Source organism: Grus americana, chromosome 10 (assembly GCF_028858705.1).
Source record: "Grus americana isolate bGruAme1 chromosome 10, bGruAme1.mat, whole genome shotgun sequence".
In the NCBI taxonomy this organism is placed as follows: Eukaryota; Metazoa; Chordata; class Aves; order Gruiformes; family Gruidae; genus Grus; species Grus americana.
In genome coordinates, this window is record NC_072861.1 from 23,730,511 (window position 1) to 23,743,995 (window position 13,485).

At 41.1% G+C, this 13,485-nt stretch overlaps 1 protein-coding gene and 1 long non-coding RNA gene across 4 annotated transcripts in view; both read right to left on the reverse strand.

Moving 5' to 3' along the window:
- Nucleotides 1–13,485, reverse strand: part of LOC129210586 (uncharacterized) — a 131,424-nt gene that overhangs the window by 13,367 nt on the left and 104,572 nt on the right. The window lies entirely within an intron of this gene.
- The window catches only part of CTDSPL2 (CTD small phosphatase like 2), a 43,877-nt gene continuing 37,124 nt past the window's right edge, over nt 6,733–13,485 (reverse strand). For all 3 annotated transcript variants that reach the window (XM_054836476.1, XM_054836477.1, XM_054836479.1), the window contains 5 exons: nt 12,909–12,971; nt 12,734–12,813; nt 10,336–10,462; nt 9,374–9,469; nt 6,733–8,838 (listed from right to left, as the gene is read on the reverse strand). In XM_054836476.1, coding sequence (XP_054692451.1) covers nt 8,773–8,838; nt 9,374–9,469; nt 10,336–10,462; nt 12,734–12,813; nt 12,909–12,971 — 432 coding nt within the window. In that variant the 3' untranslated portion in view covers nt 6,733–8,772. The remainder of the gene's footprint in view (nt 8,839–9,373; nt 9,470–10,335; nt 10,463–12,733; nt 12,814–12,908; nt 12,972–13,485) is intronic.

Genomic DNA, 13,485 nt, shown 5'->3' on the forward strand with positions numbered 1-13,485 from the left:
GTCGTTACACCGTAAAGCCGCGCTTCCCGGCACGGGCAGCGTTAAAGCGCTTACGTTCCGCACCGGCACGGCGCCTCCGCACCGGGGAGCTCTTGGCCCCGCTGGTCCGGGCCGGTGCCCTCGGCTCCCACCGGGAAAGGCAGCGCCGGGCGGAGGGAGGAGGCTGGGGCAGGGTGAGCCCCGCAGGCTGGGGCAGGGTGAGCTCGGGCACTGCGGCCGCTGCCCCGTTCTGCCCGGCCCGCGGCCTGGGCTTCACCCTCTGCAGACGGGCTGGGCTGTGCCGGTAAGGAAACACGAAATCTCATTCAGAAACTTGGTTTCTAGGTATCGATTCTTGAAAATATGTAAGAAACGGACGCAAAAATGGAATGTAGAGGGATAGGGAAAAAGGGAAAATTAAGGTTTTTTTTTTTTAAAAAAGGACGAAAATCCCATTAGGGAATTCGTTTAGGAATTACCCTCGTATCTGGTCAGAATTTACGCCCTCATCTTTGCTGCCATGTCTCCATTTTCCTTAGGGAAAAAAATGGAAGCCCACTCTTTTGAAGATCCTTTACCCATTAAAAATATTAATGCATGATTTAAATAGAGCAGAAGGCAAAGGCTTGAAAAACACCCCAACTGTTGACCGCTAAACTTCCCTAGCTGACTTTCCTTCAGCTGACTGGGATTCTTCTTTTCCTTTCTTAAAACATTAGCAGTACTGACAAGTTAAAAACTTGTTGCTTTTCAGTCAGTCCGGAACTGCTTGATTCTATGGACGTATTGTGGGCTCTGCGTTATTTAATGGTGTTTAGCAGTAATAACGTGAAGAGTAGCATCATCCCATCGAGGTACCTCGACCTTGCTGAGGGACTCATGTGTGCTACCTTAAGAGCACCGTTGCGTGATCTTGGATGTCATCTTCCTAGAAGCATCACGCTTCTGCTGCAACGCTGAGATAATCTGTAATCTATGGAGAGACTGGAGGCTGGACGAGAAGCAAGAGGCACAAACCCAGAAGTTCCACCGAGCAAGGCCTGTGTCCAGCTGAACACTGTGCTGCCTTCCGCCCTTTTCACTTCAGAGGACTCTGGGAGTGGGATGTGGAAGCTCATCCTCCAGTACTATCATCTGAACATCTTTCGCACTGACTGGACCTGTCGGCTAGTAATCTAAATCAAAGTGTACTAACATATGTTACTGTATCGGAAGAAGGCGTAGCCTAATAAAGTAAGGTGAGAAGATGAAAGATCCGATTATCAACATCTTGTTGAGTAAAGAGGTGTTTTGGTGACATGACAGTGCAGCTCTCCAGGTGTTCAGCAAAAGACGAATGACGCTGGTCAGACTCCCAGGCGAGGCCCACGCTTGCCCTGCAGCGACCCACGGCAGTGGGGCAGGCTGTCAGGCTGCAGTCGGCCGCCTCTGACGGTCCTGCAAGTGATTTAATGGAATGATGATACTGCTGAGCAGAGAGAGAAGGAAAGAAAAAACAGTTGAAGCCTGATGCCTGAGTGTAGCAGTAAAGTGTCTCCTAATCCCCTAACTAATAGGGTAAGCTTCTAGCAGAGGTAGGTGAGGACTTAGTCGTTTCCTAGCTTTCAGGTTTGAGATCAGCCAGGAAGAAACATGGGCGAGCGGTTGCAGCAGAGTTGCCAGCAGCCAGAACGCACCTCCACAATTCATCTGCGTGATGCTGGTTAGGGAGGGACTTTTGAGCTCAGATCCCTGAGGGACAGTGGCCCTGTGACCACCAGAGGAGCACAGACAAGCCCTGTACTAAAAACTTCAGACGCAGCAGCCAACCTTAACCCCATGGAGCAGAAGCGTGAAGATACCTGCACGAGTTAAGGGTCCACAAAGGCAACACTCGGTCCTCAGCCTGAAGACAGACTCGAGGGATGGAGAGGCCATAGCCCAGCTGCAAGTCCTCGCTCTTCCCCAACCTCCTCCCCACCGATCCCAGAGAACGGTTTATTCTGGAACTCTCAGGCCCGTCTCGCTCTGCCCATGAGACCGAGGGAGAGAGACCCGGGTGGCCCTGTCAGAGGTAAGCAGAGCTCTGTCACAGCCCTGACGTTGTTGGGATGGTGCTGGTGGAGCAGGGTAGCAGAGGACATGTTTGTCTCAGGATTAAACATCAAAGCCATGACACAGGCCCCCCTGAGCCTCCTCCAGCCCAGCTTTTCAGTAGTGCATTTCCTTCCGCCTTGTCAAATAACATCAACTACATAAAAGCTGGAAACGCTCACTTCATCCAGTTTACTTCACTGCCACCTCCCAGCTCTGTGATTTCTGTGAGAATCTGAGTGATTAAGTGGAAAAGGAGGGTATCTTTTGTCTGAAGATGATAAATTTAGAAGAACTTGTGTCTTTCATTAACAAGTGGAACGACCTATGATACCACAATATATGTTGGCTAGAAAAAAACCCCAACTTCCATATTTATTGTCTTTTTGTTGTTGTTACCCATTTACCAGGCAATATAAATAACAACAGAGACATAACTATAGATCAAATAACGTTGTAAGTTATATCCTCACCAAGTCTACACAGAGCTTCACAAGCTCAGTATGCTGTGAGGATAATTAAGAAACTGCCAAGAACTGTGCAATGATCGGGAACATGCTGATTATAAAAATATTATGTTTACACAGCACATTTAAAGTAATGTAAACATTTGGATTAAAACAGTGAAGTAGCATTCCCATTGTATAGGCGAGGAAATTAAGGCACAAAGGACAAAACCGCTGCTCAGCAGAGCTCTGAGTCAGAGGAACTACTCCCTCCTAGGAAACCGGACAGTTCTCGCTTTGGAGAAGTCCAAAGGTTTCTGCTTCGGAGGAGAAACAAATAAAAATGAGACAGACTGGGCATTGTGGTAATTTCATAAAAGATACCCCTGGAATATGTATCACGCATTGAAAATCAGGCTCAAAGCAAGACCATCTTAAAAGAATCTGCTGTAAAAATCTATTCTTTCCCTTGTCCGGCCTCTGGTATCCTTAGCTTTTAAAACATGTACACAACGCTTCTTTTCCTCCTGCTTTAAAGGCTGAAAACAGACATGAGAACTGTCTTGCTTTACAGAAAACAGTCTTCACTGAAGGATGCTAGCAGCTGAAAATCATAAAAACAGTAGCCAGAGCATAAATATTTAATATAAATCTTTATGATGCTATACACTAGAAATGATTGCAGAAGAAACACAAATTTGTAGAACATGAGTTCTCTTCCGATGGTATTTTACAAGATTCAGCCTATCAGTACAATAACATTTTTGCAAGTATCAAAAAAAAATAAAGCAAACCGGTATTACATTACACGGGACAAGACAGCCAGAGTAGCGATGTTCTTCACAAAGTCCAGACAAGTTCATCCTTAGCAGACCATCCTTGCTTGCTTCCAAACACCCTTGTTGTCAAAGTTTCACTGGGTTTTTTTTTTGTTTGCTTTTTTAACAAAATTATGACTACTAGCTCAGAAAATGATGCGCGTATGCTACTTCTCATCAGCCATTTATCAGCTTGTTGAGGATTTAAGTATCAAGAACCTAAGATGCAAACCTGGCATGCCATTTGGTGTAATCAGACCTTTGAGAGCAGTCCTTTAGTGTCTTCAAGATACACAGGTGATGCTGTTCTCCAGCCAAATGAGGTTAATGCCACAATTATTCTTTACAGAAAAATTGTCTTCCCATGAACTTCACTTAGCTTCCACCCCCCAGCAGCTTTAACTGACCTACGCCCTGCAGCCCCATTGCCACAATCCCACTTTCTCCTCTTCCATTCATTCCAGGCGAGTTTTCGGCCGGATCACCTCCCAGCACAGGCTCTACCACGCAGGCGCATGAGCCCAGTGCTGGCAGAAGGAAGCGACTGACCTGCCACGGGGAGGGAAGGAGACGTGGCAGTGAAAGCCTCCCAGCGCTCCGTCAGCCCAGACCGCTGGGGAACTGCTGCGATCCCAGGTTTTCTTGTCAGCCTTCGCATTCCAACGTTATACTATTCGCAGAATGGATTTTAAACTCCCTTTTAACTCCAATCCTCAGAACAATCCTTTTGCCTGAAGACACTGATGGACCACCCATGATGGATTACTTCTCCCAGAAAGAGGCACTGGTCTTCCAAAAACAAAGACATTTACCTCGCTCGCAGGAGGCGAGGGCCAGGAACAATTAGCTGTGCACTGCAGTCTGGTGCTCACCACATCGCCCGCGATTGCTTTTCTTCTTGTATCCATCTCTGATAATGAGTTTAAGGAAGTTTAATGGCCTGAGACGTGGCACTGGCACGACTGCCAACCAACGGTACCGCCTGTCCTCTTTGCCCCAGAGATCCACAGAAGTCCTGTCACCAGAAGAGTACTGCCTCCCTAACTCCACGCTCGACGTATGGTGGAAGACACGATTTTAATGTGACTAGTTTCTCTTTGCACCTCTTGGAATGAACTTGTCCAGCTGAGCCCGTACCATACGGGTCGGCATTGCCAGGCCGTTTACATTTTTGTAAAGTGACAATAGGCGGTGAATGTTTACTTTCTGGCCGTGACTGCTGTGAAGTTAGAATTTAGCTATCTGGACTTGATTCATTTCAACTACGCCAGCAGTAATCTTACACTGAAATTTTAGCTTTGCAAAGGTGTGCTCTCCACGTACTTCAGACGGAACATAGCAGGAGCACAGCGCAGCAAGGGGACGGAAGAGGCACGGTGAACTGGTTAACTTCTCTCATTCCCCACATTCGGGTGTACTCAGTGCTACTCCAGTGCTCGCTCGGGAGCAAGAGGAACGTGTGACAGCAAGAGTGTCCGCAGGCCCCTGCGATACAGGCATCGTATCACAGGCAGGGGCTTGCCTTAGCGTTCATATAAATCGTGAAGAATCTCATCTACTTTAATATACTAACAATATGTGGTTGATTCAAGTTGGTGTAGACAAAGAAGAATAAAGGGTACGATTTGCAATGCAATAAGGAAGCCAGAACCAGAAGGAAAAATAAAGGAATACGGGTATTTACTCAGTAGCATCACACTATTCCTGTGCTTCTGGACAGCTTTCCTTACCAAACAACGAGCTCTGCTGCTAGCAGCTGTTTCAGACGGCGGGCCCACACTGCTGCTCCGCCAGCGGCAGAGGGGAGCCCTGTTCCCATCAGGGCTCAATGCTCTTTCCACCACGTGTCAGTAGGACTGCCCTCGAACAGGCATCGGACAGAGCTGCGTTTGGGGAGGGGCACCACGTGCCACGAGAAGGATGCTTGCTTCTCGCAGCGAGTGAGGGCAAACCGTTCCAAGGGCTCTGCTGCAGCAGCAGAATGAGCCAGCACCGCTCCTGCCACGTTCTGCTCTCTTTTGGCCCAGTGCTCGCACAGCCCGCTATTTCTGATAATGCAGTTAGGTGCTTGGTTTAAAGAAGGTATGTCTCCTTAGTGTGCCTTTGGTTGACACCACTCCTGTTCTCAGAGATTTTTAATCGGGTCTGGAAACATTCAGACTTTCAGATACACTTCAAAAGTAATGAAAACACGTTTTCCTACAGAGATGGAAGGTGAAATGAATCAAAGGTGGAAAGGAAGCAAGTTACACCAAGGTGAACACTAGCCTAGCTATATAGCAACTTGAGGAAGAAAAAAAAGATTGAACATGTATTGCCAAAACAAGTATGAAAGACGTTATTTTGCTGTCAGAGCCAAGAATGCTCAAACCTCGAACAGAATGCATATGGACATGTAAAATTAACACACGATTACCACGATCAAGCAAAAGACCACAAATGAAACCATTAAGAACTTTGGAAATAGGATGTTGTGTTTTCTAAAAATACATAAAATTGGAATAAATGATACAGCTACAAGATTAACTGCTTGAGTTCCGCAATTCTACATTCAAGACTCAAGTAACGCACGTAGTTGAGGCTCCCCCGGTTATCGGCGTCAGTTTTGGTGTGCACAATTGGATGCAGACTCTCAGCAGAGAAACGGTTAAGTCTCACCCTCGAGACTAGCACGACAAAAATAAAACCTGAGGGATTAGAACTTTGCTTCATGCAAAGACCGTTTGTACCAGAAGTGTTTGACATTTTTAGGAACTTACATTTTGAAGAAGGTAGACTCATTCTGCAAAGAAAGTTCAGAATGATAAATACCAGACTTGCAGCGCATTAAAATATTAATATTTAATATGTTTACTAAGCAGTCTCTGTTATTTTGCTGTGCAGCTATGTAGAACTAAATCCCTCCATTTACATTTTGATCTCCCTCACTGATCTGATCATCACAATACAGATACAGCTGTAAAGTGCAATGTATGCTTTGGTTTCCATAACTAAAGAAAGCACTTTTTGAATGGTTTTAGCCAAAGGTAGGACCCACGTGTTTAAGGACATTATTTGAACGGATGATCATCTCTCTTCACAGTCAGAGAAGAGCGATGAACTACTTCACAAAACCCTTTCGTTCTAGTAGACCAGTGACTTTCAAAGCAGTTCTATCATGTCAGTTACTTGGAGAAATTTGGAAGAATTCCACATTAAACAAGGCTTCACTGTCAAACTACTGAAAAATCTCAGATTTAGATTTACATTTTAACGAACAACTAAGAAATAGCTGGCAAACCATGTAGCAATTGGAATACAAGCTGACCAGTTTCAAAATCTATAAATACTTCCAGAACCGTCTTATCGACATAAAACCAGGAAGGAAGGGGGGTGGTTACAAGGTTCACACGTCTGCGCAAAAGCATATATAAAGGTAATGTTATGTACATTTTATTTCAATAAAGACATAAGACAAACAGCGTAAAGATGCCCAGATGCCCTAAAGATAAATACATTTAAAAGATTCTCATTAAAATGAATCTGTAGTATTTCTTTCCTGCAAGCAAAATACCTTTCTTTAAATACAAAAAAAATCAGTATTCTGAATTGCAAATGTTTTCACTTTTTTGCAGAAAATCTGCCATGATGATTTTTTTTTAATGAATAAGGATTTTCCACAAAACAGGCTTGCTCTACATGCTAATTTTTTTAAACAGTTCAGTGACACAATGTGCTAGCTACATACACAACAGATAATATAGTAAGAAAACACTCAACCTGATGAAAAGTTAAAATCTTCATTAATACACTGGAAAAAGTTGACATAACTCATGCCTTTTAAAATCAAAAATACAAAAATTAAATGTTTTCCTAAAAAGATTTTCCTTATTTTAAGGACTCATTTGAAAATGAAGCTGCATGTAATTTGTACAATAAAATTGTACAAGTAAACAGGTAATATACATAAAAAATTAATTGACATACTTCTCAATTATCAGTTGTCCACCTTTAATTTCCAATACTGTACTTTCTTAACAAGCATACAAAATATCAAACTTCTCTTTAGAAAAAGTGCCGTTCTGTGACATCTTTTACACAAAAACAGTCTGAGCCTATGGCGTGTTAATGCAGTCGAGAGGCAAAGCATCCTAACTTTTACAAATTATACCTTCCATAAAAAGCCTCCTGAAAAGGAGATTACACACCATTATAAAAATATCGCCCTCTTGTCGTAGCTGCATTAGAGACCCAAGGCTGAAAGACTATTTCCATATAGCATAGGAAACCACTATGATAGCGGACTGCCTGCCTCGGTGGCGTGGGAGTGTACTGTACCACAGGATTATGCATAGTTACTGCCGGGTACCGTCGCTGTCACACCGAGTTTAAACTGATTGTAACGGCGAGTGTCACAGAGGTACCACCAGCCCATGCCAAACACCTTAAAATACTGAGCCACTGCGCAGAACACGTCAGTCTTGGAGGAAACAGAAGGCAGCAGTAATGGAATTGCATCAAACCTAACAGGTGACCGAGCTAGTTCTCCTTTCAAGAGCTGCATGCACAGCATAGTCTGAGGTATTCCTTGTCCATCAGTCCTTGTGCCACTGCCAGATATTGTCTGTCCAGAGTACATGCCATCACAATGGTTTTAAAATATTCTGAATATTAGTAATTCTTATATTCTTCTTATCTAGCCAGTCTCTTGATTTTTGAAAAGATTTCAACTACAGTAGAATATTACAGAAAGAAAATATAAATGCAGGGGTTTCTTTCTAAATGAAACTTACATGGACTAAAACTAGAGAATATTTTTAAACAAATATACAGTATGCAGGCAGACGAAGCAGGAAAACGGCCATCCAACTGTTTAATAAAAAACTAGGAAAATTTGGCTATTTCCAGAAAAACTATGAAGCGCCTCAACTAAAAGGAATGCATAATGAAATTCTAATCTAATACAGGTCAAAAATGTAAAAAGGTTATAAACCTTAACAGGAAAAATAAAACAACTTTTACTGGCCATTCCTGTTGAAATGAGAATCTTAAAAGTAACAGAAAAGTGGCTACAAACCCACTTAGAGCACCGAACAGAGAGAAAGTAAGAGTCCATTTTCAATCTCTGTTATATCATAAAATCCTGTGTTTCTACAGGTCAAACTGCTGGTGGCAGAAACAGAATTCTTTATAAACTGCAGATGTCCTGTACATAAAAAAATTTCATTGGAGTTGCACTAGTTCTAAAGACTTTTCTGTTCTAGCCTGCCTACTGCGTTGTACTGTATTGTACTGAATGTATTCAATCTCAGATATATAAAGTCTCTTTCTGTAACCCTTGATTATTGTTGGGCACCAAAGATAAGAAAAGCAAGACGGGGTACAAAAATGCAAAATTTCAACAGTAATGGCAATGTTTTGTTTTAGTCCAAAAGGGTCCTGCATTTTCTCCCCCTTCAGTAATTAGACAAAAGGCTTTAATCTGGGGGTAGCAAGTCATGCAAGCGAAATCTGTCTCTGATGTGAGGTCGGACATCTTCATTCTGTAGGGGAAAAAGGGGGGGGGAAAGTGCGTGTTTTAGGAGAATGACCACATCTATACATCAGGTGTTAGCAGGGTCCATTTTCTAACACCAGTATTTTAATATAACAACATACAAGCCATGAATATATGTAACTACAGGAGACTTTTAGAAATATCTACATAATGTTCACAACAATTTAGGAGTACTTTATTTGTGTTTTAAGAACAAAGGCATGCTTCACAGTTGACAACAGGCATTATTTAATCTAAATGCCTACAGATTATCAATTTCATTATAATTGCTGTTACGATTCTCCATTTCTTGATTAAAAGCACCGTTAGGAATAAGACATTCTGTCTTCTGCGATGTAAATAAGTCCTTATGCATACTTGAATTACTGCCCAGAGTATTCTTTTCAAAGAGAGACATACATGACTTTTAGCAGTCTAAATCTCAGCAACTCAAAGCATCTTACAACATGTGAAAATACTTATGAGAGCTAGCTAACGTTTTGAGCGGGGGTGGGGGAGAGCCAAATAAAGGAAACACTTACCAGCTCTACAAGTTTCTCCAGAAATGGGATCAATTTTAGGAGTTCGTTGTCATTTTTATCCATGAACCAGCTTTCTATAGGAATTCCATTTGAAAGCTAAAGTTAAAAAAAAAAAATATTAAAAAAATCATCAACACATGATCTATACTTAATTTATCTAAAAATAGGACTTGTGAAATAACATTTTGGGGAAAAAGGCTTCCAAGCTAGAGTTTATTAATATGTATTTTTCCTCTGAAGTTTGAATAAAAATTGACTTCCAAAATATCGCCTTCCTTTGCATACTTCACTGCAAAAATCTCCACATCAAAGCTTAAACAGAACTAGCTCTATAAGTTCTGTGGAACTGAAAAGCGTTGCTATTTTGAGAAAAACTGATGTTACAGCACACCTGGATGCTAAGAGTGTACCGCTGTACGCAGTTTGTGCACACAAAGTCAAACGGGGTTGGGGCTTTGCCGCACGGAGGCAGATGAGCCCTCAGAGATCACTCTGCACCTCTGTCTGGATCGTAGCACTACCGGGCATTGCTCCCCAGACCTCGGGGAAAACCTCAGTCCCAGGGTACAACTTTGTAGCATTGCAGCATAAGCAATTTTCACAGCTGCACATCATTTCAGCCAGCGATTTGTTCTCAATCATTTCACTAGCATTAAAAAACTAAATCCACAACAGAGTCCAAGCAACAGACTTAGCAGACTGGGGCTTTCTTTAGAAAAGCCAACTGAGAAATAAAACTGACTGGTTGTACAGTCTGTTCATGTAAGAAGTCACTTAGTTTGCACTTGATCAGCTCGTCACAAAAATAAGAGAAAAGCAAGCAAACATAAGTGGTTTGTTACAGTTTGGTTTGTAAACTTAAATACAAATTTAAGCACAAAACTTAAAAATGTAGTGTTTCACTGTTCCTTCAGAATGTTTTTTGCCATACCTGAGAAGTTTGCTGACAGCAGCGTCCTTACCTGATAAGCAAAGGCTTGCGGTGAATTGTCAATGATGATCGTTTTTGAAAGATCTCTACCAAGAATGTTTAAATCCTTTATGTAATTTCCTTGTACACAAACACAATGCTCACGGAAAAGTCGATGCCTGCGAGTAAAGTAAAATACTAATTAATGAGACAAACTACAACATCTGCATTGCATAGGGGAAGAGTGAACTTTGCCAAATGTTATCCTTTTTAGTCTCTTCTGATCTACTTAGCTCCTTTTAAAGAATTTTTCCCTTTTTTCCATTCGCTTTTGAGCTTTTTACTGGTAAAATTACTAGTTAAGGTGATTTTATACTAACCTAGTTCTGTATTTAAACAGAAAAGCTCAACTCAGATGTAACAAGTATTTGTCACCAGGTTCTTGCTTGCTAACCATTTGTACAAAGGGACCCAAAATGTTTAAATGATTTTGCAAGGCCCCAAGATCAGAGATTAGTCCTGCCCAGGTACTGATTTACTGGGGTTTATTATCCCTTTATTTTGTTCCAACTGTTAGAGCAGACGGCCTCCCTGTGCCACTGCGTGCTAGAACACAAAGTATCAGAAGAAGTGTTTTCTTTATGTTACCTCTGCTCGCAATTAACCTATTTCAGTTATTAGAGCTTGAAAAAAGCCTTGAGGCCAAAACATTCCATCAACTTCTTCCTTTCCAATTAGTCTACTCCCTTTTAATTTCTTACAGAAGAAATACATAGTAAATGGATGGATAGGCTAAAAGGACTGAGATTAAAAAAATACCAGGAATGAAACTGAAATTTCATGGAATATCAACACAATTATTATTTAAAAATAAACTGTAAACTAGACAGATTTTGAGTTTTACACAGTCCTATTACAATATGGTTTCTTTAAGGCTGCTTATTTTTTTAAATTAAGTGTTTTAGAAGCTGTACATAGCGTGCTTAATTTCATAAAGGGGTTGAGTTCCTAATGTTGCTATGGAGGAAAATAAGCTGATGCCTCGGCAGCGAGTGAATTTATATATAGATTCTGAGTCACACGTGTGAGTGCCTGACAAGTCTACCTTTAGGCTAATGTCAAAACTAATCATGCCTTGATGTCAGCTTTTCAGCGGCACATGAATCACAGCTAAATTCATGCATCACACCAATCTTCCTGCAGATTCCTAGAATACTGTTTGGCTGTATACGTTATTATCTTTTTCCTGTTCCTAATGCAGTTAGAACTGCAGTCCTGAATCATGCGTGTTAGGTTCTTGGAGAAAGGTTTTTAACGGTACGGATGCAGGCATAGACTCATTTTCTGTAAGCGCAAATACCTTACTTGAACATGCATTCCGTCTGGCTGCCTGATTCAGCTAGGCTCAGATATGCCAATGATCAAAAGTATCTGAAAGTCTGGTTTTTGTCTGCCCATTCAAAACGCAGTGGCCAGTTAAGTTTACCAAAACCAAACTAGGGTTCTGTTGTGTGTGCCACAAAAGCAAGCAATAAGACAACTTTTCCTGGATTAAAACTAGTGAACAGTTCATCTTTACGCTCTTAAGGATAATGAGTTACAATGTGCCTAAAGCACCAAGTGAAAACAAGGGATGCAACCGCAATCTCAGTCCAAATGGTCACTTTATTATGTGTGTAAAGAAAATAAAGTTTTTCACTGAAGAATATTACAATAAAATGATGCAGAGAAGTGCTCTGCCAATCACATCCCAGGTACAGAATTTACAGAGTTCTGACTAATCAGGTAGAAGCTGTTCTCTTCCCTTACTTGGGACACGCAACGTAGGGTGAACCCTTGAGAAGACTCCTCTTTGGATTTAACTTTCCCACGCCACAGTCCACCTTCCAGATGAGAACAGAAAGAATCTCATCTGGCAGAATTGCTTTATGCCTTAAGGAACTGTTACTGAGAAATGCCAATCGCTTCCAAACAAAGCTCAGTATTAAGAAATTAAAACCCAGAACAACTCTACTACAAAACCCACAGACAAATTATTCTGTGATTGAGTAAGAACTAAAAGCATGCTGATTGTAAAGATAACTATACAAGTCATGATTTATAAATAATAAATCAAGTTTGACTGGTTTAAAAGTAATCTAATAGTTCATTATATTTATTTGCAATGTGTATCCCAAAGCAGCTCAAACACATTTCTGATACTCTGAGCAAGCCTAATGTGCTGCAGAGAATGAACAGCCACAGAGGGCAATGTAAAGCTTATCACCAAGGCAGTAATTCAATCACTTCTTTTTTTCTCTCACTCTTAGACCAGACAAAACCACAAAGAATCAGTTTAGTGAGACACACTGCAATAACGAACATGTCACAATCACTTTCTTCATCACATTTGTTAGGAAATAGGAGTTAGTTTGCTTACAACAGGTATGTTCACAATTTTCTATTTTTACCTGACCAGTTGCTTTTTAGGGTCTAGTATGTTCAATAACTTGTCTGCATACACCTTCTTAGAAGCAGTAAAAAGAATGATCTATGGATTAAAGGGGGAAAAGTAATTATTTTAGATATAAGTAGGTGAACATAATTTTAAAATGAAATTCAAAGGTAATGTCTAGTTGTTTTTACCTCATAAATCTGAGACATGCGTTCCAGGAATTCTCGGAAGAATGGCCTTAACCGAACATAAACCTGAAGCAGAGACGGACTTTAGTAAAGATTCAAAATACTTCAGCTATTGCCTGCCTTACTAAGTATCAGTTTGTAAAGATTAGGTCAAACAAGCATTATGAATAAAGTAAACAGCAAATATTAACTTCCTACAGAATAACAACTCAATTAAAACAATATTAAATTAGCTTGCAGCCTAAGCAGCTGTACTTGAAAGTGTAAGATGATAAAACTAGGCTTAACAACTTTACTGGAAATATTGATGGAATTAGAAACAATTTCAATGAAAATATAAAAACTTGGACAATCTCTAAAGAAAAAATGAAACTGGTTGCTTTGACTAAACATTTTGAATCAGCTTCACCAGCTGGGCAGCATCAGTTCAATTACTAGATAACGTGTGCCAGCACATAAACTAAATCATATTCTTAATAACCTTCTTCCACTCAGAACTACAGATTGAATAGGGGGGTGTCAGAAGTGATTAAAAAAAAAAAAAAAGGCTTCAGCTGTTTCCAAATCTCCATAAATTCAA